Genomic DNA, 25,569 nt, shown 5'->3' with positions numbered 1-25,569 from the left:
CCCCTACGAGCCTCCCCTCGCAGCCCTCTGCCCCTCGCACCCCTGCGGCCTGACCCTCCTTCGCCACCTCGCCGCCTCCCCCACTGCCAGCCGACCTTTCCTCTTGCAAACCTCGCCCTTCCCCCTTCCGAGCTTCCAGGCGCCGCCTTCGCCTTCCCCCCCCGCCCCGGCTCCTCTCCCTGTGCCGGCTGTAAAACCCCGCCAAGCCCCCTTTCCGCCGCCGCCAGCCCCGGCCCCGTCCCTATCCGGGCTCCCGGCGGCGCTGTCCCCGCCCCGCAGCGCCTGCGCCCAGCGCCGCTTCCTGGTGGCGGCGGGGCCCGGCCGGTACCGGGGCGATGGCGGGGCCGGTGCTGGCGGCGGCGGCGGCGGCGGGGCTGTGGGCGCGGGGAGCGGCGGGCGGGGAGGCGGTGGCGGCGCGTCCCGGGGCGCTGGAGGAGGAGATCGTGTCGGAGAAGGCGGCGGAGGAGAGCCACCGGCAGGACAGCGCCAACCTGCTCGTCTTCATCCTGCTGCTCACCCTCACCATCCTCACCATCTGGCTCTTCAAGCACCGCCGCGCCCGCTTCCTCCACGAGACCGGCCTCGCCATGATCTACGGTGAGGGGCGCGGGCACCCCCACGCACGCCCCCCACCCCCACCCCCCGCTCCCCCCTCCGTGGAAACCCGCCCTGCCCTGGGCACTGGGAACCCCCGCCGAACCAGTGCCGGCTGCGTGCTGGGCCAACTGGAGCGCCTGGGTTGGTGCCCGGCCACCCGCCTTCACGGCACCACCGTCCCCTTCCACTCGCGGGGCCTGGCTCTGCCCCTTCTTGCCCCCTTCCCTGGCAGCCCCGTGACGGCCAGAGGATGCGGCGAGCGTGGGCGCTGGCAGCGGGGACTGGCGTCCCACCACTCCCGTCCTGGGCGCCTGGCAGCCCCATGCTGAGGGGCTACGGCGGGGCTCGTTGCGTGGAGGTCCGTGTGGGCGAAGGGTTGCGGGGATCTGAGGGGACACGCCGCATCCCCTCCCAGCCACAGCCAGACGTCCCGTCCCGCCTCATGCTGACTGTTATCTGTTATCTGGGAGGGAGGGTTGGTTGTTTTCCAAACTCTAGATATCGAGGGCTCTCGAGGGCAGCGTTACTCTGAAATCGCTGGCAGTGAGGATCTGGTTGGGTTTTTCCCAGGCGGCCTTGCAGGGTGAAGCTGGCGGGGTCGGGGGCTACCACCTGCCACGCGGCCTTGAAACTGTCACCGTGCACCGGCACCGCGTCACCCGCTTACCTGCTCTAGGGCTGAGAGTGGGGACTTGGGCCAGCACCGACCAGGCTTTGCGCTGGTCAGGAGCCTTGCATCCCGCATGCTGGGGCCAGAGGTTGTGTTTCCACCCTATGTGCCTGAATTTGCAGAAACTGTCCAAGAAGAGCGTGGAAAGGCCATTTGGTGAGATACTCCCACCCTTTGCCGTGCTCAGGGACCTGCAGGGCCAGCAGCCTCAGGTCCTGCCGCTCGGGGACCTGTGTGCACGAGCTCCTACTTTTGGGGTTCCTCCTCCTGCTGTGACAGGACCTCATGGCGAGATGCCCCATGTGTGTTCCCACAAGTGGAGCGACGCCGTGGGTCGGGGGAGCAGGTCTGTAGCTGGCTGGAGTTTAATAGTGGCCTGTGACTTCCTGAGGTGACATGGCCTTGTGAAGTGGCCTGAACCATTGCATAGAGATGCCATACGTGGCTCTGCCGGTGTTGTCTATCGTGACTTGGAGTTCAACCAAAGTACAACTGGGAGTTGTGCTGGGTGAGTGATTAACATGGCCATGGATCCTTATCTAGGCAAGATTTGTTGAGTTTAGGACTGAAAAGCCATCTTCTGCTGAGTGCTTTGGTTAGCGTCTCTCCTCTGTGCTCTCCGTGCCCTTGCTGGCTGTGGGTGGTGTGCGACCCAGCTCGATCAGGGCAGCAATGTGGCTGAGTCCCCCCCCCACCCAGCAGAAAGCTTTGCTCTGAAGGCTGGGACTCGACCCATTTGGGCCATTGGCTTTTGTGATCCTACGTTTCGGTCAGTTGGAAGCGTCCTTCCAAACGAAGGGGTGGAGACACTTGCGTCAGCCCAGAGGCACAAAATACCGGTCTGCCTCTTCAGATTCCTGCAAGCCACCGCTGAGGCGGGTGCAGGCATTGCTGGCCTCCTGCCCGGGGCAGGGGTGGTCACCTCCCTGGGACCGGAGCTGTGCTGTGGGAGCACGTGCTTCCAGCACAGGTGGTCTTCCTTCTCCTGCGAGCAGGAGCTCGCCGACACATGGACTTTCTATTCCTTTCATGCTTTCAAACTTGCCCTTAACCTTGTTCTTCTCCTGGAGCTTTCTCCCTCCTGGTCCTCTGTTCTCCCTGACCCACCTGAGTGCTCCCCTTGTTCTCAGAGGATACCTGGGTCATTTTGGTCTCCTGCCAATCCATAAAATTCATCTTTTCTGTCTGCTCTTTTGCAGACTGTGCTTAGAGAATTGCTGGCGAAATCGGTAACGTCACCTGTCTGGTCATGCAGAAAATCCCAAGTCTTTCCCAGCTATCAAGGCTTTTGGCATTTGCTTCTCAGGTTGAGAGAGCTACTGTAGGAAAAGGGATGTGTAATTTCCTGAGAACTGGTGAGATGCTGTTGTTTTACAGCGACTACTTAAAAGCTGCAGGGAGTGGAGCAGGTACCGCTTCTGCTTCGCTGTCCCTGGCCCCCTGTGATGCTTTCAGCCCCGGGGAAGTCCGCTGAAAATGTGGAAGTGCTGCAGCAGGCAGCCTGCAAAACAGACCCTGAAATCTGGGCAAGAGAAGCAATTTGTAAAAGCTTGTCTTTTTCTAATTAAAAAGACCCCTAACAACTAAGTCAAATAAAACTTTTGCATGCATCTCTTCTTGCCGAAGCACATCAGAGTTTCCTTGGTGTCTGTGTTTTTACTGTAAATTACAAGCTCTTGCTCCGGGTGGATTTATATCTTACAAATCACACTGTCGGCACAGGCTGGAGTCATTTCACGGTGACAGAAAATAGGTGTTTAGTAGCCTCTAAGCTTCATTTCAGTGTTTAAAATGAGGTTCCCACATCTGAGGAACTCAACATTTAGGATGATTAATTGAACAGTCTTGTTTCAGTTCTTCTTGGAGTCTGATGGTGGATGCAGCAGGAGCTTCTCCAGAAGTTTAGTCTCCTTGTACTTGTTCCCACTTGGCCCCTGGATTGTGTACATCTAAATTGCTTGTTGTCAGGATGTCTTCAGTTGCTTGCTACATTTTTCTTTCCTTTTGGTGTCCAGATTAACGCTCACCTGGGCATCCTTGTGTGCTTCCATTGTTGTTAAGTGCCTGAATGGTAATATATTAGACTTCCTTTAAAACATTCCTTCGGAGATGTTCAACACCTTAAAAAAAAATAAAGCCCATGGGCTTATGTTCTTTTTAATGAAGTTGGGAGAAATGCAATGAAAATAATCTCTTGCACTTTGCATAAAAGAACTCAATTTACCAGCTTTGCCTTTAGCTTCTCTACTCCTTGCAGCTTTCGGCTGGCAGCTTCCTCTGTGTCAGGTTCCCTCTGCTCTGCTCCCTCCCAGGGCTCTGTTTTGTAAAACTTCTGGCTGCATGTCAAAAAGCATGTCAATACTGGCAGAGTGGTTCACGGGTTGCTGCTAGGATGGCCCTTCAAGCGCCAACAGGGTTTGATCCATTTCCTAAGAGACCATCAGAACCAGGAGGACCTATGTGGTCCTGGGCTGGTTCCAGGTAGCCTGAGCCCAGGACTGGGTTTGGCATCTGAAAAAAACCTTGTCATCCCAGTCAGGTTTGTCCGAGGTGCCTCCAGCAAGCATCGTTAGGTGGGCAGGAGGGGCTGGTAGTGGGGTTATCTTAATGTCAGCAGAGTAATTTGCTTTAAGCAGAGTGGCAGCATGCTTTTCCTGTAAGTAACTGATGGTATCTCTGCGTGGGGAGCTGCTGGCACATTGCTGGCCGGTTCGCACACCAAGAGCTCTTTGTGCGGATGTGTATTTGCATGTGGGTGTCTTTCCCCACCCAGGTCCAGAGAGCTCCGGGAGAGGCAGCGTGTTACTGGGCAAGGTGAAATGCCTGTTCCTTGGAGCCCCAAGCACGGCGGTCTTGGCAGATATTGTAGGTTTACACGCCCCTTTTCCCATATCCTGTTCCTGGCCAGAGTGGGAATTCGGCTGCGGCTGGCACGTGGGGCCGGGAGCAGCTGCCTGGGTGAGCAAGACGGTGGGGATGAGCAGGCGTGCTATCAGATGTAGTGCTGCTTTGGGACGGGGATTAAGAGTGGAGAGGCGGGTGAGTCAGGATCCTTTCAGAATTCCCAGCAGCAATGTCTGTCCATCCGTCCGTCCCTCCTGCCTCTTATCTCAAAATGCTGAGCCTGGGCATTTAAAGGGATCACTGGATTGGTTTCCAGCTGAGAAAAAGACAGGCAGCTGCTGCTGTTGCTGGAGGTTTCTGACTCCCACGTGAACCTCTAATTCAACTTCATTTTTTAAAAAAAAAAGACTTTTTAAAAGCCAGCTCAGGTAGCTCTGGGAGGCTGCAGAGTGCTGTGTACCTGGTGCTGCCTGCTCCACGGAGAGGAGCAGCAGTTGCAAGGGTAGAGTAAATGAGCTCTCCAGTCTGGCTTTCCTCCCTTTCATTTGAATTCTCACTGTAACTGTTTAAAGCTGCTTAATAGTCATAAAAGATGTAAATAACCCTCTGAAGTTTGCTTGGTCCCAGTGAAGAGTTTTGTTGGTCTCCCATGGCACCTTGGGGGTCATCATCATCTGGGTGAAAGGAAACCTGGGTGTTTTGTCCCGATGCTGAGGTGCCGTGCACCCCCCCGCCACATCCTCATGTCAATACATGCTCAGGCATCTCAGTGTTCTTGACATCCTTGCCTTCATTTCCATACTGTTATTTCCGGAGCACTGGAAGATCACAGGAGCAAAGAGGCTAGCAGGAAAGTAAGCAAAAGGATTCCTCTTTGCTGTCCCTTCTTAGCGATGCCGGTGTGAAAGCAGCTCTCGGATGCTCTGCACAGCGCGACGTTCCCTGAAGCAGCTCTCCTTGCTAGAGCTGGAGCTGACCGTGCCTGGCTGTGCTCTGAGAGGGAGCTTTGCTGCTGCCGCCAGGGCGATTCTGTGCCAACGGTGCAGTGCAGGGTAAAGCCCAAAGCATGTGGTGAGCACATGGTCGACTGTATATGGCTTAAAAGCATTGGTAGCTTTGCGAGAGCAGCTGAGCTGTGCTGCAGAAGTGCTGTATTTGAGCAGGGGCTGCGTTTTGGGTGCAGCTCCCGGGTCTGTCAGCCTGGTCCCTGAGAGGAGCCGTTTGTGTCACCAGTGTGATGGGTTAGCAGCGGTGAGTCTGCAGCCAATTCTTCTGCCTCTGCTCATGGCCTGGATGTGTGCTTGGGTGGCCCTGCTGTGCATGACATCCCCTGGGACCGGAGGTGGGGACGTTTGTTCTGGCCATTGGCAAAATGAGCAAACCTCGTCCTGGAAAACTGGTCAAGGGAAGAGAAGGCAAAAAACAAGCAGCAGACTGGGAACCGGCTGCAGGGGATGCTGTATGTGCCGGGGTCCTGCTGTCTCCCACCCGGCCATGGCAGAGCTCCTGCCCAGGCTCTGCTCCCGTGAGATGGCAGCGGAGGAAGAATTTGGAGTTCCTTTCAGTCGGGGTTGTGCCCTGCCTGTAGGAAAGTGCAGAGCAAGATCTTAATTAAGGCAAGAGTGAAAAAGCAGGAGCGTCCTGGGAGGTAAATAGAGAAGCCTTCCGACTGTTGCGGTCTCTGTTTAGTTCCCACGTGTCTGAAAGCTTTTTATAAATGTGTGGTTCATAGATGGGGTTAAGATCCAGGATTTCTGTGGTGGCTCAGCGCTGCCTTAATCGAGGAGTTTCCAAACCCTTTTGTGCTGAAGGCTATGTGGAAAGGTGTCTTGTGGGACATCCCTCCTCCCCAGCCTGCAGATGTCAAAAAGTTCTGCCAGGAGAGCACTTGGCACACCGTGTGGGTGAGAAGGAGCCGGAGGAGCCTGCACTGTGTGAATGCCATTAATCTGGATGCGAGACCTCACAGCGCAGCTCATCAGCTGTGCTGCAAACATAAAGTGCCATATAAACTGCTGACTTGCAAATTAACCCCACGATACTCCTGCACAGCAGCAGAGCCAGAGGCAGTGTTGGCCCTTGGGGCTGCCCTGGAGCTATTGCTCATGGCGCAGAGCTGAAGCTTGCAGGGGGTGGGGAGCAGACCCGGGTGGTTGGCCTGGAGTGGGAAACTTCCGTGGTTTTTATAAAATGGGGATCGCTGCTATGTGCTGCGAAAGCTCCCTGGTGTGGGAGGAGGCTGTACAGTGCTGCAGTGTCTTATGAAGGATGCTCACCATCCTCAAAGCGCTTGTGATGGTTGCTTGGTACCTTTTTTGATCCCCTACAAAAATGAAGGGTTTAACATATTTCTGTAGGGGCAAAATATGATGCCATCAGGTTTCCAGGTGCAACATGCGTAGTTTGGGTACACGTGGGCAGTGCCTTGCCCGGGTCCCCAGCTATGTGCAGCAATGCCAGGGCGCTCGCCTTAAGAAAACCAGCGTGCCCTCAATGTTGGCTATTTGCTGCACTACAGGGAGGGTCTCGCTGATTGCTGGGTAATTAAAAGCCTTCAGGACTGGTCTGTGCCCAGTGTTAAAAAGCCTGCATGAGCACAGAGCATTTGCATGGCTGATGGGAGGATGCGGATGGTTTAATTTCATTCAGGCAGTTATTTGGGTGGCGGCTGTACTCGGCAGCTGAGCAGAGGGTCAGGGTCCTGGTGTGCCTCATGCTCCATCTGTGCTCAGAGGGATTGTCCCGGGAGTTTACGTGGCTCGTCTCACTGATGCGTGTCCCTCCCCAGGGGTCCTGGTCGGCGTGGTCCTGCGCTACGGCATCCACGTCCCCAGCGACGTCAACAACGTGACGCTGAGCTGCCAAGTGCAGACCAGTCCTGCCACGCTGCTGGTGAACGTCAGCGGAAAGTACTATGAGTACACCCTGAAGGGGGAAATCAGCGCCCAGGAGCTCAATAATGTCCAGGATAATGAGATGCTGAGAAAGGTAAGGGAGTTGGCGACTGGAGAGGTGAGCGATGCTCCCCACTCCTTCAATGGGGACAGGTCCTGTATCTGCTGGATTACGTTATTTTATTTTATTTTATTTTATTTTATTTTATTTTATTTTATTTTATTTTATTTTATTTTATTTTATTTTATTTTATTTTATTTTATTTTATTTTATTTTATTTTATTTTATTTTATTTTATTTTATTTTATTTTATTTTATTTGTGATTGGCTATAAATTAAAAGTCGAACACAATGTAATGAAACTCTAGTTTTAGCTGATCTTAATTTAAGCTGTGTAGACTCTGAGCTGTGTTGCCCAAAGATCCTGGACACATCCTCAGCGTTCACCCGACAGCATTTCATCTGGTGGGGGTAAAGGGTTCCCTCCATATATTTTATATGACATTTTTACTTGTGTTTTGTCTTGCAAAGTCTTAACAAACCATTTTACTGTGGGTTTTTTGTTTTTGTTTTTTTTTCTATCTTAACAGGTGACTTTTGATCCTGAAGTATTTTTCAACATTTTGCTTCCTCCAATTATATTTTATGCAGGCTACAGCTTGAAAAGGGTATGTGCCTTTACAGCGCCTACGTTTTTAGTTCCTCTGCCTCCAGAGCATTTTTAATACTTGGGAGTGCCTTAACGCTTGCTCAGCAGGGCAAGGCTGCGGAGCTGGGTATGGTTTTCCCGACTGCATGCAGGATTGTAGGACGCAGGGCGGAGAGTGCCCCAGTCAGTCTCATCCGTCCCTCGTCCCTTTGTCCTGGGAAGGGTCAGTGACTTCAGCCATTTCCAGCATGGGTTTGCCCAGGGGTTTTTGAGGTCAGCTGGGCCATTTCAGCCATCCTTACTTTCAAAACATGTAGGAGGGTGCGAAGGTTTTAGAAAGCAGCAGCTCTCTGAAATGCTGATTTGGAAGGAGAGGAAAATGGTGCTGTTTAGCTTGCAGGAGAGGGAAGGAGGAGTGCTGCAGGGTTAGGAAATCAGTTCCCAGGACTCGGAACAGCACCTTATTAAATACACGGGTTCAAGAAAGTGATATGTTCCTTAAAAAAATGCTGCATTAACATCTGCTGGTCCGGCGGTGTATGCTGTTGTGCTGGGCACCGTCCTGCCATGCTTGTCCAGCTTGTGGTGTTTGAGCTAGGTGCAAGCTGCGTGGGTGCCTGCGCAGGCTTGAAATAAATTGTTAGCAAAATAAAATTCAGGTGGGTTTTAGTTTTGGTTTTTTTTTTGTTGTCCTCCTTCTAGAGGCACTTCTTCAGAAACTTGGGATCCATCCTAGCGTACGCTTTTCTTGGCACTGCCATTTCCTGCGTGGTGATCGGGTGAGTAGTCGGAGCTGGTCTGGTTCTTCCGTGGTGCTTCTTCCAAGCTGTGCTCGGAGGCAGTGCTCTGAGCCTGGATCTGCAGCTGCTAATCCCAGCCCTGAAAGATCACACAGGCTCTCTGCTACCACTGCTCAGCAGCAGCAAATAATGCTATTTGCTGTCCAAGCTTTCGCTGTGCGGACAGGGTGATTGCTGTCTAATTGCACAGTACTTTTTCAGTATACCATACGGAATAGTTATATACATGGCAAGGAGAGTTCCGTGCTTCTCTGAAGGCTGGCTTGAAAATACAGGCAGTAACTTCAAGTTATTGAAAGCACAGCCCTAACAAGTGTGAGAGGCAGGAGGGGCAGGACCGTAAATGCGTGTCCTGTCCTTGCGTGCCAGACACTTGCTGTAAGCAGGTGCCTAGCAAGCACAGATTATGTTTCAGATATTTATCCCTGTGTGCAGAGGGAGCTAGATGGTTCCTGCTCTGAATAGTGCCCCGCAGGCTGGTGCAGGGTGTTTTCCACTGGAGAGTCTGGTGCATTCAAGCAAACTCAGCATCTGCATTATCTATTCCTCACTGAAAGTTTTGGCTATTTCAAAGTCAGACCAAGGTCATCCCACTGAAATGTGTTAATGTGGAATGCTGCAAAGTGATCACGAGACCCCACAAGCCTGGCTGCTGCTTTTCTTTAGCCATGTAACACTTGTGGACGAGTTTCGGTCGCGGTTCCTCACTGTGCTGTGTTTGTGGTCCGGTGCGGTGGGTGCTTTGGTGTGTGTGGTCCAGCACTCGCCTCCGAGACCGTGGCTCTGGGGTTTCACCAGGCCCAGCTCATCCAGTACAGTTCTTCAGCGTTCCGGCGTTTGGATAACTTTAGGGGCTAATCTGGCAAATTCAGGGGAATCGAGCCCATTTGAATATCGTTCTTATTCACTGCAGAGATGAGTAATTGCCTCTTCTAATCACCAGCTCTGTCGTGTATGGCTGTGTGGCGCTGATGAAGGTCACTGGGCAGCTTGGGGGAGACTTCTACTTCACCGACTGCCTCCTGTTCGGTGCCATCGTGTCAGCAACTGACCCAGGTATGTTAGATGGTTATTTTCTCCCTCATTTTACCTCTTTGTTCTGTTTTGAGTTGTGGTGAAGAGGGGAAGAAAGTCTGAACCCTGTGTAAGTTCCCTTTTTCTGAATTTTGGGGTTCATTTGCAATATCCTAGAGGTCAAATTTGTCTCCATGCTTTCTTATTTCCTTCCAGTTACGTGTATTATACCTTCCAAACCTCTGCTTCCTAATTCTTTGTTTGCAGTGAAGTCCCAGCAGTCTCTTTCTTGACTTTGCTGGGTTTTGGGACAGGTCCACTGCCATCCTGAGTCAACGGCTGATGCAGAACAAGATCTGTAACACGGGGAGGGTTCAGCTGACAGGTTTAGTTTAGCTGATTTCCTTCCTCTTCTGTTCAGGTGGGATTTTGGAAGGTGCTGATCTAATTGAAAACTGATCTTAACGAGCAGTACTGAGGACAGCAGTGACAGCTTGGCTTGCTGAAGCACTCTGTAAATCAAAACTATAAAAACCATGCCTTGTCCGACTGAATTTCACTTCATTCATGATTACTTTTACATGGTAGCTGTTTATTTGCATGTTCCAGCTTCACCTAAAAACACAGGTCTACGGAAAGGCCTCTCCTTCCTCCTGCCCTTTGCTGAACAGGGCCTGAATTTCTCCCTTTGCAGCCTGGCTGAGAGCAGCGTGGTGGGACTGGGGGTTGCCAGCATTGTCCCCTGCACCCCCCACATGTTACAGTAGCTTTGGGGGATCTTTTTAAATGCAGATATTGGTCAGTTTTACATGGAAGAGAGAGATTGCGCACCAGGATAAGCCAAGTGCCAGTGGCTGTCATTTCCATATGAGTTGGGACTTTTACCTGCTCATCTTAACAATGAGTCGTTTCTGTTTTCAAAGGCAAAATGAGGAGCAGTGTATATATAGGCATATATGCAAGAATAAGCTGCAGAACATAAACTGCAGCATAACTTGGCGGTAGCCACATCTGTCTGCCAGGTGAGAGGCGAGATGTGCATTCCCCATGAGTTTTTAGTGATTTATTTTTTATGTTTCCCTAAGATTTGCCAGGTACTGGTATGGCTATTACTGCACTTATTTTTATTAAAAAAAAAAAACAAAACAAACTAAAACAACAAACCAAAGAAAAACTTAAAAAATAAGGTAAAATGATTTCCCAGCTTCTCCAAACGTGTCTTGGGTGGGCTTGCGTTCAGGCCACTGGTTCCTTTAGTGGGGAGCTGTTCCCACATGGCTGTGAGGTTGAGCGTCCTCCCCGTAACCTTGCTGGGGTGTTGACATCGAGAGTGGGGCATGTTTGTGAAGCCGGGAGCACCTTGCAGATGTGATGGCAGTGAGGTAGATCTGATGGCAGATGGGCAGAGGCCGGGCGAGGACCATAGGTAGAAGTAATGCTTAGAAATGCTGCAGATGAGCTGTTGGCATCATGTCTCTTCTTTAGGCTTTGAAATAGGAACAAGAAGATTTCACAGGTAAAAATGGAGCATTTTCCTGTGCATAAATGGCTTAAACCCCCTTCAGTGTGCACAGATGAGTCCTTGAATGCTGTTCTAAAGGACTTCCACAGAAGTTGATTGGAATTAGCTCAGCCCTCCACAGCAGCCTGAGCTGTGCACGATGCGCCATGTGTTACATCTTGCTTACTTTAGGTGTTGTGATGTTTCTACAAGGCTGATATGCAAAACCTGCTGCATTTTCATTATCTTTTTGGAGCTGCTGGATTGCAGAAGGGCTTGAGGGTGCTCTGATCTCTACCATGTGGCTGTAAATCACAAGAAACCCCTATGTGGGGTTTGAGGCAATGCCTGGCTTTCTCCAGTTAGGTCTGAAATGCTAACACTGGCACTTCCAGTGTGTCAACCTGTGTTGAATCCAAGGATTTCTCTTGGAGCATCAGGCATGGAAGGAAAAGACAGCCGTCATTCTGGACAAGTCTGCATCCTCCTGGCCTTCTGCAGGTGCAGGAAGGCTTTCCCTGATGCTCCAAGGTAATGGCATCCCAAAAGCTGGGTTGCTTGTGTCAGCGTGGTCCAGCGGTCCAGCCCACGAGCTGAGACCCTCAGGAAGCTCAGAGCAGAGTTTGCTCATGTCTGTCTGCTAAAGACTCAATAGACCTAATGCCCAGGATGTATTTTAGTAAAGGGAGGAGGAGGGAAATGATAAAGCAAATCCAAATCTGAAAGGGCAGAAGGAAGACTATCAAAGTGAGCCTGGGGGGCGGCTGGCACCATGGCAGCAGAGTGGCACAGGCGTGCAGAAAGGCAGCTTTCTAAAAAGGGATGTTTTGCCTTTGATTACACCAAAATAACGGCACCTTTTTGAATGTCTCTCTATTTTTCTATTTGTCAGTGACTGTTCTTGCCATATTCCATGAACTCCAGGTTGATGTTGAGCTGTATGCCCTTCTCTTTGGCGAAAGCGTCCTCAATGATGCCGTTGCCATAGTGCTGTCTTCGTAAGTGTGTTCTGTTTTTATTTTTAATTGTTATGTATGTTATATGTCAGGCATTGGGGGGAGCCACTTGGCCTTGCTCCTGTAAATAGGAGCATCGGTGTTTGCAAGAGCAGATTTCCACATTAAGCATCCCCAAAAGCTGTAGTGACCTTCTGATGTCTCTCCTCATTGCAGACTGCAGCTTAGGATTGCGCGTTCTCCTTACAACTTCCCCCGGCATGATGGATGGTTTTGTTTTGCTTCTATGGCTGGTTGACCCAGCCAGAACTGAAACGGGAGAAGCATCGTGTCTGCTTTTCAGCTGCAGAATCCCACTGAAACTCTTTGCCGATGGCTTTGCTCCTACCTGTCTTCCTTCCTATCCGCAAATACCTGCTTTTGTTTAGGTGTAAATAGTTGGTAAAACAGCTATTTCCTTTCTCTCCCCACTTCCCATGCATCAAGAAGATGGTATTTATTACAGCTGGAGTTTTTAGCCTGGACTGAACACATGGGAAACTTGCTGGCTTCCTAAAGAATGTTTTATATTCTTTAGTATTTTATGTCCTCTGCATGTAGGACGTATTTTATCTGCGTTTTCACTGTGTTGTCATCACGGGAACTTGTTTGGAAATACAGAATATCTGCAATGGTGACAGGTTAACGTATAGCTAAGACTAATGCAGAAAATATTTCTGGAATACTTGTCACTCTGGCGTGCTGGTTGCGTGGGTTTTACTGTGGTGGAGGCAGCAAGTAACATATTGTGAGCTGTGTATCGCCGCCCGCATGAGTTGTATTTACTGAATTGAATGTTTCTGTTGAGGTTTCTGGAACTGTTTGTATTGCTCGCTTTGGTTTTTATGCTGGATGTGTCACCACTGGTTCAAGAGTAAATGCTGCATAGCCAGGCTGTGTTTAAGAAGTGATCCTGAGTGGGGAGGAAACGGGGTCTTCCAGCCTCTGCTGGGAGGTTCTGGGTGGGAGTGGATGGGTTCCGCATCAGAGTAGCGACATTTGTGGTGGATCTCCGCACACGTAGGCGACTGCACCGTGCGTGGTGATTTGCCTCTTGCACTGTTTCAGTACCAGCTTGATAGATGTTGCTCTGATTTCCTGCCGTCCTCTTTCTACAAGCTGAGTTCTATCCTGTTCCTTCCCTGAAATAAGATAATTTGCACCAAAACCGCAGCTCCGAGCTGCAGTCAGCAGTTATTTTGCTGCAAGGCTTTTGTGCAGGCTGGCCCAGCAGCATGCTGACTTCCCAAGGGCTTCTCAGCAGCTAACCAGTACCTGTTTTAAAGCTTGCCGTGGTCTTTGTCTTCATGGTCACCAAAAGCAGCATAAGGCATACCTGGTGAGCACAGGGGGTATCGCTTGGTGCAGGTGTCTCAAGGACAGCCTCCAGTCTCCTGGACACAACCACCTCTTGGGTGGAAGGAGGACACGAGGGCCTCTTGTTCCAGGGAGGAGAGCTCCTCCGAGAGCGGTCCAGAGCTCCTGTTTATGGTTCCCCTTTTTTAAATTTAGTTTGGCATTTGCCCATTTCTCAGCAGAGGCATAAATGGGGGAACCGTGTGAGGACGGTTCTGCTCCCGCAAGCAGAAGACCTGCTCCCCAGCTAGGAGATGCAGGGGTGAGTTGGGAAGATGGGGAATCGGGCATTTCTGGGTGGGTGGGCTGTGTGGAGGGAGGAGCTGCTGCCTGGGTGCCAGCTGGTGCTGCCTCGTCCCAAGGCATGAAGGGGGCTCCAGCTGCGGCCAGCCAAGTTGCACGGGTTCGGTGATCACCCTGAGAAGTGCTGCCAGCTCCTTGCACATGGTGAAAGCGAGCGCTGTGGGCATCTTCCCCGCGCTGGGGGAGGACGAGGAGCCAGGGGCGGGCGCTCCCAGGAGCTTGGTGCCCCCCAAGGCTCCTTTCCTCCCCGCTTTCAGTCCCAGACAAACGTCTGTTCCTGTGCTTGGGGAGCAGGATCCATACCTTTCTGTTCCTGCCTTGTGCTAGCCTGGCCTGGCCTGGCTTGGTGGCAGGGAACTGGCGGCAGGATGAAGGGGAATTGAACCTAGAACCGAAAGCCAGTGGGCAGTGAGGTGCCCGGGCTGCGGTTCATGAGCAGGGCGGTAAATGCAGCCGCAGAGTCTCTACCTGCTTCTTCTGAAGGGAGGTTTCACAGGGGCTAAATGCCACAGGGAGCTGCAGGGGCAGGGGAAATAAAGCACACAAAGGGCAGCTGGCAGTAACGTCTTACTAGTGATGCAAGAAGTAAAATCGGAAGGAAAACTGTAGTGGGTTAAAACACAAACCCAACATCCAAACAGTTGGTTATGGAGCGGAAATGAAACCAGCCTGGATTTATAAAAACTCCAAACCCCAGAATAAGAGCACATTGGTGAATGGGAAGTAGAAGATGGGATTGATGAAAGAAATTAAACCTGCAGCTTGCAAGGTGAAAGGCAATGCAGAAAAATGAAATGTATCAAAAGCAGGGAAATTTAGCAAGGGAAGTGACCCGTGATGTGTTGGAAAGGGGAGGATTGTCATTTGTGTTGCAGCAAAATGTTGGTGTGTAGTTAGGTGAGAGCTGCAGGATGTGTGCGCGGGGCTGTAACTTTCCATTCCAGCAAAGCTCAGGAGGTTGAACAGCAAATGTGTAAAGTTCAACTCCAAAGAGCCAGCTGAGGGATTGCTAACTAGGAAGTTAATGTTTTCGGTAAGTTTGTATCGAAGAAAGTGGTGTAAGAATTGTTATTAAAATGGGATTTAGGAGATGGATAGGGGACCCCATATCTCAGCCTTTCCAAGTGAAACAGTGGAACGGCTGATGCAAGGCCCAGGAGTTAAGAGGGGGCAGATTCAGAGATGGGATCAGCGTGGCAGACCTATCTGCCCTCTCATCACAAAGGTCTGTTGAAGTTTGGTGGATGAAGATAATAGCATTGCTCTGGTGAACCAGCAGTGTTCTGTTTGCCTTGCTACCCTGCAATATTTCACTTCAGAACTCGGAGCAGTGCAAAATGAATGCAGTGCACTTTAAATGTGGTAAAACAGCATAACTTACAGTTCTCCAGGGGGTATTCGCATGAGCTGCCTCTCTGGAGTCGGTAGAGAATTGTAGGCTTCCCACTCGAATGCTTTGTGGTCCCAGAGTGCCTGACTTTATAGAAAGCTGATGTCAAACCCCCAAAATACCATCATAAATGAAGGACTCTTGCCTACCAAATGTATTTGCAGGAGATCATGCAAGAGACGGGCTTTGGTCCGATGCTCTCTAATGTCTAGAAGGAGCAAATGCAGAGCCTTGCCTAGGAGGGGTGGCTGAGCCGCAGAAAGTGAAATGGGAGCAAAGAGGATCCCAAACTCCCGGGACAGGGCAAGCACGCTGCTGCTGCGTGCTGTGAACGCGGAGGGGTTGCAGCATGGGACTTGGGTTTTGTCTCCCTCTTTTCTTAGGCTTGGTGTTTGCAGCAGGTGTAGCCAAGCTCATGTAGCACCACAGAGGTGCATCTCCCTCCAGACTAAGGAATGCTTTGTTCTTGTGTGTGTTTTTCCTCCCTCTTCCAGTTCAATTGTTGCGTACCAGCCGGCAGGCGACAACAGCCACACATTTGATGTCACAGCGATGTTCAAGTCCATTGGGATCTTCCTGGGGATATTCAGTGGATCTTTTGCAATGGGAGCGGCTACTGGAGTTGTGACAGCTTTAATATCCTTTTTGTTGTTTTTTCCTAAGTGTTTGCATAACAGCTTCTTTTTTTGCTGCGCTGCATCTCACCCAGATGCAGTGTTCCATGATTTTTTGCCTAAATTAAAATTAACGAAAGGCAGTGCCGTAGCCTTGTTAGGGGCAGGCTGTGTTGTGTTGCTGCGATACACAACTGGATTTGATATGCTCTCAACCTACAGTTTCTCTCCAAATTGTCCTTAACCATTTGCAACGTCACCAAGTTCACCAAGCTTCGGGAGTTCCCGTTGCTGGAGACCGGCTTGTTCTTCTTGATGTCCTGGAGCACATTCCTGCTGGCTGAAGCATGTGGCTTTACAGGCAAGCTCCAGCACAGCCCTGCGTCTAGGACGGAGATCTGCAGGGATAATGGGCCTGTTGAGTTTTGTTTCTCCCAGTATCGACTGCAGCCAGGGCTCTCCCTCTGCTTTCAGAAATCTAGTTATTCTGGGTTCTGGGGTTATTGCATTAAGTCCCCTGCACTACTAGGGTGCAGCTCAGCTCCATTTTCATGACCAAGGGTCTAACGTGATGCTCTGCTCCCCAGGTGTGGTGGCTGTACTCTTCTGTGGGATCACGCAGGCCCATTATACCTATAACAACTTATCTACAGAGTCCCAACACAGAACCAAGCAGGTGAGAGCTCCTCAGCCCCCTTCAACCTCTCTGGATTTCAATTCAATATTTTTTCCTTCTCGCTAGCCAAAATTAAGTGCATCTGTCTTTCTACAGATGGATTTTACTAGGGTTGCTTCTGCAGAAGTATTCATTGCGTGATGGATGGGCTAACATGTTTTTCTTGTTAAATCTATGTTATGTCTAACTCGCTTCTAATTTGTTTTTCAGTTGTTTGAGCTTCTGAATTTCTTGGCAGAAAACTTCATCTTCTCCTACATGGGACTTGCACTGTTCACCTTCCAGAACCACGTCTTTAACCCTACCTTCGTGGTGGGGGCTTTCGTATCCTTTGGAGCCCATTTTATAAGACAAAAAAAGAAAAGAAGAGGTGCCTCATTCGCAATTTGTATTTTTCATTCAAATAGGTGGGGTATTTCTTCAGTCAGTCTAGCTTTATTTTTAAAAGGGGATTTCTTCTGTGTAGCAGTGCCTTTGCTGGTTATTTTAAGAAGATGGAGATTCTTTTCCCAGCTTTTCTGTTGGTTTTTTTTTTTCTTCCCCCTGTCTTGTCTCCTTTCATGGGTATTTGAATCAGCTGCTGCAGGGACTCGGAGTTCCATGTGGACGTGGTGCTGAAGCACCAGGCTTTGTCACATGGTAGCATGGCACCAGGAGTGGCTTTGCAAATGGGGACCGCCTGGAATAGCCGTTTATTTCCTCTTTTCTCTGCTATTCCGTCTGCTTGACCCTGAAAGAAGCTCTTTTTTTTTTTTTTTCCTGTTTCATCAAATAACGAGGTTAAAGCTACAGTAGATGCCTCTGAATGATGTAATGAGAAAGGATTTCCCCTTCTGCAGGCTGATGCTAATGGAAGCAAGCTATTGGCCCTGGTATGTCTCAGAAAAACAAGGATTTTGAAGGAATTTTTTTCATATCACAGGGAAGGCAGTTCAGATGCGCAGATTAGTGCTCACCCTTTCCCTGCACTGAAGCAGGTTTTTACCAATAAATAAAATGTCGGTACCTTTGCCAGTGCTGGTGCGTGGATTTGCAGCGGGGTCTGCTGGATTTCCCTGATGAGCTTTTGTGGGGTTGCAGTGGGGTGAAGGGAGTGAAGAGCAGGGAAGTGCTGTTTCGGTGGTTAGATTGAAATTTTGTGCTGTGCCTCTTCAGTAGGAGCTGGCTAACTCGCTGATGAAATAGCTCATTCATGAGAGAGATCATGAAATACATCTCTTATGCAAATTCATGATGTTCAGGAAAGAACATAAAAGCTGGAAGCATTTTCCATATTATTCAAGGCTGTGCTGAATACTGGCTCCAGGATTATTTTTGCCATCTGGGTTCTGTATTAAAAGACACAGCTTCAAAGATAAAAAGCAATTGGAAGGAGCTGGTGATTCTTGTATCTCACAGGCTATGAAAACAGAGAGTATTAGGGTTTTTTTCCCCCTTCTCAACTGCTGTTGCTTTCATTTTGCTGAATAATCTTTGGGAACGGGACTTGGCTTAAAGCTTCAAACCCAGCTGTGAAGTGTGGCATGCTGGGGAATGTCAGAGGGGTTGTGGTAGCTGTGATAACTTGAGCTTTGCAGAGGACAAATAATTCTTGGGGTGGAAAAGGACCTGCAGGGGAGATCATACAGCGGGAAATGGTGGTTTTTCTCTCCTCTCACTCATCTAACGTGCCCTCTCATCATTTCCCATGTTCATTTGTGCTTCGCTCTGTATGATATTCCTGAATTGCAGTGTGTAATTTGCTTTGGTGAGGCAGCAGCATGCTGTAGCACTCAGAGCTGCGTTATTATCTTTGTATCCAGAGGACCAGCGTTTTCATAAGGCAGTAGAAATTGGCTCTGTGTGCAGAGGTGGGATGCGATGGGAGACATAGGAAGAGAAATTTCCTTAACGTGTGCAAATACAGCTTGCTATCTTCCTAGGAAGAGCTGCCAATATTTACCCACTGTCATTTTTATTGAATTTGGGGAGAAGAAATAAGATTGGAACGAATTTGCAGCATATGATGATGTTTGCTGGTACGTTATCGGATTCTTGCCTCCGACCATGTGGCCTATCTGCAATTCCTTGTTGCATTTGCCTGGAAATATTCCTTATTGAACCCTAAATCTATCACGTGCAATGTCTGGAGAAGAGGCTGGGCAGGAAAGGGCTCCCTTAGGCTCGGTGCTGTGAATGCCTTGGTTTTGAGACATAGGAATGAGCTCCTCCTGCCCTGCACTTGAGTGCATGGTGTGGGGCAGGAGGAGGGTTTCCCTCTGGGCTGGGAAAAAGTGGTGATGACCCAGGCTTTCATAGCATATGCCCTGAAGTCATCATTGTTAAAGCATTGTGCACTCATCCAGTGACAGATGTCCCCTCAGAGGGACAGGACCGCACCTAGGGCAGCGTGGTGTAAATCCTAGGTGGGGAAGCCTCTGGTGGGGGTGGCTGCCATGTCATGGGCTAACACAGCTCCTTTGCCATCCCTTCCCCGGCAGGGCTGCGAGGAGCCATGGCGTTCGCCTTGGCCATCCGTGACACGGCCACCTACGCCCGGCAGATGATGTTCAGCACAACGCTCCTCATCGTCTTCTTTACGGTGTGGGTTTTCGGTGGGGGTACCACGGCCATGCTGTCCTGCCTGAATATCCGGTGAGTGCAGCATGTGTGGGGCTCTCCTGGTGCAGCATGTCCTCCCTCTTGTCCCACTCTTACGTTTAAGGTGCTCAGTTTTAAGAAACAAGAGGAAGATTGCATCCTCCCCCCTGAACTACGGTGCCTACCCACCTGGCATTGCTTGTCCTAACCCTGTGCTCATTTTCTCCTCCGCAGAGTCGGAGTGGATGCGGATCAGGAGAATGTGGTGAGTGCGGCGCCGCTGGGCAGCCTCTGTAGAGGAATTTGCGCTGTGCTTGTCGGTGCAGGGGTTACGTCGGAGGCCCTGTGAATTCCTGTCTGTGCTCTGCTCCCTTCCAGCTGTAGGAGGGTTTTTAGCTCCTCTGGTGAAAGATTTTGCAGTCAGTGGGAGTCATGGCTTTTCTGTGCTCTCTGTGTTTATAATGAGGCTTGTTTTTATTCAGTTGGAAGGAAGGGCATGGAAGTAACGCTGGACTGTTTAGTCAGTCCACATTACGGCTGCAATAGATTTGGTCTCTCCCTTGCTGGGTTTGAAATAAATACCAAAGGTGCATGACACGGAGACTCTCTGCCTCATCCCAGCATCCAGGGCCATACAGAAATGCCATTTACTGACTCATTTCATGTAGCATCTTCTGTCCCGCTTTTACCCGTGGGTACCCTCAACCTCTGTTTTGTCCCCGCGTTTCCTGTGGGTAGTTATGTGGCAGACCAGGAACCACCAACCACGCTGAGATAAATGCTGGAGCCCTGGGGCAGTGGGAGGTTTTTTGCCTGGCAGCCCCGAGCTGTCTTGTTTGTGTATCTGCAGCCCAGTCTTGCTGTGGCTCTACTTGATCTCGGTGTGGGTTCTGTACCTTGGAGGTTCATTTTATTCAGAGCCATTTATTGGGCTGTTCACCTCCTGGAGAGAAAGTGTCAAATGCTAAAGGCAGCCCAGAGCCATAAATCTTAAAGCCAAATTTCTGTGAAATATGTAATTGTATTCCTAGTCCCCTCCAAACAGTTTTATATTTTTTCTCTGACTAGAAGGAAGCCAGGAGTCCCCATAACACATGGTTATTTGCATACAAAAATCTCAGGCGAAATTTGATGGAGGTTGGACCTGTCAGTCACTATTAAATGTGATATCTGGATGCAGCCGCTGGCTCTGAGGCACTTTAGACATTGGGGCCAGAAACTGGAAGGCTCTAGCAGCAAAATAGTCACTCTGTGCCTTGATACAACCTCCTTAAGGCTGTTGTACACTGCTAAATGCAGAGTGTGGTGCTGGAAGCACCTTCAGCCTGTCGTGGTGTTAATGTCTTTATAATCGCTGCAGCCCACAGGTTTCTTCTGAAGAGGCAGTGGGAAAGCGTGTGTCTTCTTATGTCCCCCTGGGCATAACCCAGTGCCCTGTGGGGGCTCCTGGCCCTGGTGCGGGTCGTGGCACATTGCCCTGCTGCTGCTTAATGTTTTGCTCTCCCACAGGGCGTCCCAGAGAGCGAGAGGAGGAGTACGAAGGCAGAAAGCGCCTGGCTCTTCCGCATGTGGTACAACTTCGATCACAAGTATCCTTGAGTGGTGGTCGGTGTGTGCCATGCCAAATCCCATCTGCCCGAGCTACTCCGTTGACTTGGAGCATGACTTGCTCCTGGCTTAGCAGAGGAGTCAGCATTTGCTTTCCTGTCACACTGCTGATTTTTGATTTGTGCCTTCTCGTGTCTGTGGCTGCGAGAAATGGCCATTTCCACCTGCCATTAACTGGGAATGCAGCAGTAGCTCAGTTCAAAGCTGGGCTCTCCAAGGCTGGGAGCCCAGGGAGTCCTCGATCCCTGTGGCAGGCGGGCAGGAAGGCAGGGGGTCTTCTCATTTGTAGCCCTCTCGCTAGAGCTGTGCCTCTTGCTCCTTGCAAATGCTTTGCCATGAATTAGTGGAGGAGTGATTTGCCAGGCTGAGAGGCACAGGATGATGGACAAGTGATGCTGCTAAGCCTTTTCTAACTGGGACTGCGTCCTGGTCCACCCATGTCCCACTGTTTGGTTGCATTCACATTGCTCATCCCTATAATTTTTATGCTTCCAGGGACTTGTGTTTCTTTCCTTCCTGTGATTTCCTCGAGACACCGAGTCCCTTGCCACTGCATCCCACCCCTCGACTTACCGACGTGGCCCTATTCCTCTTTCTTCCTTAACCCTCTCTGTAGCTATCTAAAGCCTCTGCTGACGCACAGCGGTCCTCCTCTGACGACCACGCTCCCGGGGTGCTGTGGGCCTGTTGCCCGGTGCCTGACGAGTCCTCAGGCGTACGAAGTGAGTCCAGCAGTGTCCTTTCTGTTGCAGTGTTGGTGGTGTTTGAGACGTTCACGTTTCTGCATAGCTTTTGGGTGCTGCTGTGCAGTGCTGAGCTGGGAGCCTGGGAGAAGGTCAGATACTGGTGCTGATGGATGAGCTAATGTCCCTGACCATTTTGCTTTTCCAGCTGACCGTTTGGTCATGAAGGGACTTGTGGTGTATTCATGGTGATTCCTCAGTGACTGGCTCAAAGAAGCTGTCACAGGGAAGCTGTCACAGGTGTCCTTCCTCAGGTCCAGCTGGAAGGACACAAAATTTCCCCATCCCCTGCTTTCTTCCAGCCTTGCAGCTGAGCTGTTCCTGCAGTCCCTTCAGCTGTATCACTTGCAACCGAAAAGGATGCCAGCATCTGAACTGGGGCTGATTTTCTCCTGAAATGGTAAAGAGCCCTTGCCTGAGCAGCCCAGAGGGGCAGGGAGCTTTGGAGACCCTGTAGGCAGCGACCCCTTCCACCACCACCGCAGACCCTGTGTGCACCCATGCTCTTTGAGGAGCTCGGTTTGCTGGTCACGTTTGACCTACTGTGGCTCTGCAGGTGGCTGGTGCCGCACGGCTCTCGGCAGGGCTGCAGCATTCGGGGCATTGCCATGCCCAGGAGCCCCTTGCAGCAGCAGCTTTCCGTTAACAAGGAGTTTTCTTGTCCTGCCCGCAAAGTATCAGCATCAAGTCCCCTGCACAAAACAGGGATGGCTCTGTTGGGTCGGCGATGTGACTCCTGTGGTCACAGGTATTTTAGTCCAGTCAAAGCCACTCAAAACTGCATTCCCCGCATACCTGGTTGTGGCATCAGAAAGAAGAGTTGAGAGAGGCAGTCTGCAGAGAAGTTAGTGTGTTGTGCAAGTCTCCTGGGCTCAGAGGGGGGTGTGTGGCACATCTGGTTATGGTCGCGTGCAGGAGAGTCTGTGATCTGGTGCCTCTATCTGCTCATTCACCACCACTGTGTGATTTCAAACACAGCTATTCAGGCAGAGTTAAACAGCGCTTTCCTCCTGTTTGTTGCCCAGAATCAAGAGCAGCTGAAGGACGATGACTCTGACCTCATTTTGAACGACGGGGACATCAGCCTGACCTATGGGGATTCCACTGTCAACACCGACTCCGTCGCATCCAGCGGCACGTCGCGGCGGTTCGTGGGAAACAGCTCTGAAGACGCTCTCGATCGGGAGCTTGCTTTTGGGGACCATGAACTCGTAATCCGGGGAACGCGCCTGGTCCTTCCCATGGACGATTCGGAGCCGCCATCAAACATCCTGGATAACGCAAGACATGGTCCAGCATAAGGTTGCTTGGTTTAATTGACAGTAATATTTGCGTATATGATCAAGAAATATGTACTACCTAAAGTCTAATGCATGTCTCAAAATGTCTAAGCTGTATAAATATTATTTATATGGTGTCAGAAGAATATAAATATTCTCTGCCAAGCACTTGTAAAGAAGAAGCTGCAAATTTAAGTTAAAAACTGTGTTGACTGCACTGTGTAGGGTGGAACTGTTTTAGCGTAAGAGTCTTTTGCACACAGTGAGCTTCTTTAATGTGTGGTTTGACGAAGGGTTTAGTTCCCAGCAGGGTAAGTAAAGGAGCTGACTCCCTGTTCATCCTTTGAGCCTGGGAGAAGAGGGTAGGGAGGTGCTGGCGAGCAGTGGAAATCGCTTTCTAGTCAGATGAGGATTGTTTTGGTTTGTGATTTTTTGTTTGTTTGTTTTGGGTTTTTTTTCTCCTTCTTGTCTCTGACCTTTGAATAGTCACATGTGAAATATCAGTGAAAAATCTGCCCACAGGCCCTCTTGCTGGCCAGCAGCCGGTGATAAACTTGTTCACTTTGTGGGAACCTGAGCTGGGACCTAGAGACTTTCTGCCTCTTACTGACCCTCTTCCCCAGCTCTGCTGTGCCGGGCTAACGGCAGGCACTGGCTAGGGCTGATAGCAAGGACTGCGCGTGTCTGGCGGCAGGGATGGGTTGTGTCTGTAGTCATGTTTAGGAGAAGGTGACCCCACAGAAACTACACCAGGCATGCACAGATTTTAGGGCTGAGTCCATCTTTCCGCTGTGGCTCAAGCAGCTTTCTAGAACCAGCCATGAAAGCCTCAACTAAATTTCACATTTGGGAAGCGACCGTTTCTTTGTGCAAGCAAATCCCTTCTCTGGCGGTCACAGACAGAGCTGAGACGTGCAGAGCTACCGCAGTTGCACGTGGGGCCGTGGAGTCCAGCCAACCTCAAACACAAGCTTTACGGCTTACAGATTGACACGGTACCTCCGGACCTCTCCAGAGGTATTGAGCACCTAGGTGGTACTGAAGGGGAGTTGTCCGTCCATCCTCCTGTATAGTCTAAAATCATTGCACTTTGTTTAATAACTCCTTAGCATGCTGTGTGTCTGTAATCCCCACCTGATCTCTCTCGTGTCTCTCACTGTTTAATGAGAAATGTTTGTGAGTTGATTTTATTTTTGTTATTTTCATTTTTATTTTCCAAGGAAAAGCACAGAACAATTTGCGATTTCGCACTAGTGTTAAAGGATTTACTCTGTAGTTACAGGAGTAGCTAAAGGTGCAGTGAAATTGTTAACCCTGACATCCTTCTTTTTCTCCTGAAACGGGGGAATCACAGAAATTTACTGTATGTAATTTTATTGTCTATTTTAGCTGCGGTTTTGCTATACAAACCTTTCAGGGTTACCAGTGCACTACAGGCCTGTTCTGGAGTTAACCCTCTCCAGAGGGCTTAAACAGAGGTGTTTAAAAAGAGAGTATATGAAAAAGAGCCGTGTGAGTCCGAGTACTCACAGCTCCCATTAGCGTTCTGTGGAACAAACTCTGCATCGCTCAGGATCCGACCCTGAGACCTCAGAGCAGTTTCCCCATGGCTGTTTTCCCCAGCACCACCTGAGAGTTGGAGGAGACAGGAAATACTGAAATTTTGAGTGTATATATATAGTTGAGAAAATAAATTTAAACTTTTTTTTTTTTTTTCATTTTCTCAGGTCTATGTAACATTGCCTTAAATTTACGGATGTGAAATTAATTATTTTGGCAGTTTATCCCCAAGAAAATGTTTTCATTTTCCTTCTGGACAAAATGTATAAGTGTTGCCATAGGACTCCTCTGGAAGGGGGGTAACGCTCTGTTTATGTATAGATAGGGTATCTTCCTTGCACCGGTAAATGGCAGTCTCGCTGTTAACGTAGCTGTTGGATTAGCGCTAGCCTCTTTGTTTCCTGCTATGCAGGAATTCCATAAAGTGTGCATTTTATATAATGTCTGTAACTTAACTTCATGTGTTTAAAAAAAAAAAAAAAAGTAAAAAAAAAAAAGCAGGTACCTGTTGACTTTAGGTTTACTGCATCACTTCTACATCCTGTTTTTTGTTTGTTTTGTCTTTTTAAACAGGTATGATAAATAACTGCCTCTTGTTTTTTCCTGTATAATCTGACTATGAATTCAATTTACAAAGCCGGCGTTGGTGCAGGCGGAGGCGCAGGACGGTTCTGCCCCCCCCCTGGAAGCCCGCGGCAGGCCCCGTGCGCCGGCGCAGCGCAAGGGCAGTGCAGGGCTCCCTCCCAGGCGACCCCCAGATCTGAGGTGATCCCAGAGCTGAGGTGCAAATCTGCAGCCAAGCACTGCGAGGTTGCCACAGCGTAACGTTTTACCGTAGCCTTGGTAGCATTTCTCTCTTTCCCCGACCCTTTGACTTCAATAATTTATCCACTGTCTTTAAGCTTGCCAACACATTAGCTTAAGCCTCACCTTTTGACACCAGTGGCAGTTCACTTAGTACATTAAAGGAAAAAAAAAGTTAACAAACGATGATTTTATGGGTTACCTGTGAACTCTTACGATCTGTACTCTTATGATCTATAACCAGGACTGTTTTGAATAGTCTTGGTGAATGAGTGAATCTAAGCTGAAATTCAGGAGTGATTTAATAAACGACTCAGATTCATCCTCAGCTGATTATTTTCTTCGTCCTGCTGCAGCAGAGAATACACGAGTGCCTGGTTTTCAGATGCAGAGCCCTGATGGCTTGTGTGCTGCAGATGAAGTTAAGGGTACCTTGGAGAATCAGGCCCTGAGACCTTTTGCCAAATAGATAAGACAGCCCCAAGGAGGCAGTTTACAGCTCCCATGAAGATTTAGAGAAGGTGCCCTTCTTCTGTAAATTGAATTTTCATGGTTTTTGCACATGAAAAAGCATTGTAGGTAAAGTTATGATTTGTACTAGTACTGTCGATTTGTGTGGTAATGGCATTAACTCCGTCGTTGTGGTGTTTGTGCAGCTGATCTGTGATAGCTGATGATCACTATTGGACC

The 25,569-nt window shown here is 49.9% G+C and overlaps 1 protein-coding gene across 1 annotated transcript; it reads left to right on the top strand.

Moving 5' to 3' along the window:
- The first annotated feature begins 268 nt into the window (after window positions 1–268).
- On the top strand, window positions 269–24,542 carry SLC9A6 (solute carrier family 9 member A6). The gene is made up of 16 exons (XM_075106784.1): window positions 269–597; window positions 6,900–7,099; window positions 7,597–7,674; window positions 8,358–8,434; window positions 9,399–9,511; window positions 11,863–11,968; window positions 15,509–15,650; window positions 15,884–15,989; window positions 16,216–16,304; window positions 16,515–16,628; window positions 18,211–18,322; window positions 18,785–18,938; window positions 19,119–19,149; window positions 20,394–20,473; window positions 21,109–21,214; window positions 22,261–24,542. Exons 1-16 carry the CDS (start codon window positions 336–338, stop codon window positions 22,534–22,536), a joined length of 2,046 nt encoding a protein of 681 aa, XP_074962885.1. The 5' UTR covers window positions 269–335; the 3' UTR covers window positions 22,537–24,542.
- Window positions 24,543–25,569: the final 1,027 nt, after the last annotated feature.

This window comes from Phalacrocorax aristotelis, chromosome 11, assembly GCF_949628215.1.
Source record: "Phalacrocorax aristotelis chromosome 11, bGulAri2.1, whole genome shotgun sequence".
NCBI lineage: Eukaryota > Metazoa > Chordata > Aves > Suliformes > Phalacrocoracidae > Phalacrocorax > Phalacrocorax aristotelis.
The sequence above is the reverse complement of the archived record's forward strand: the minus strand, read 5'-3'. Positions and strand labels throughout refer to the sequence as shown.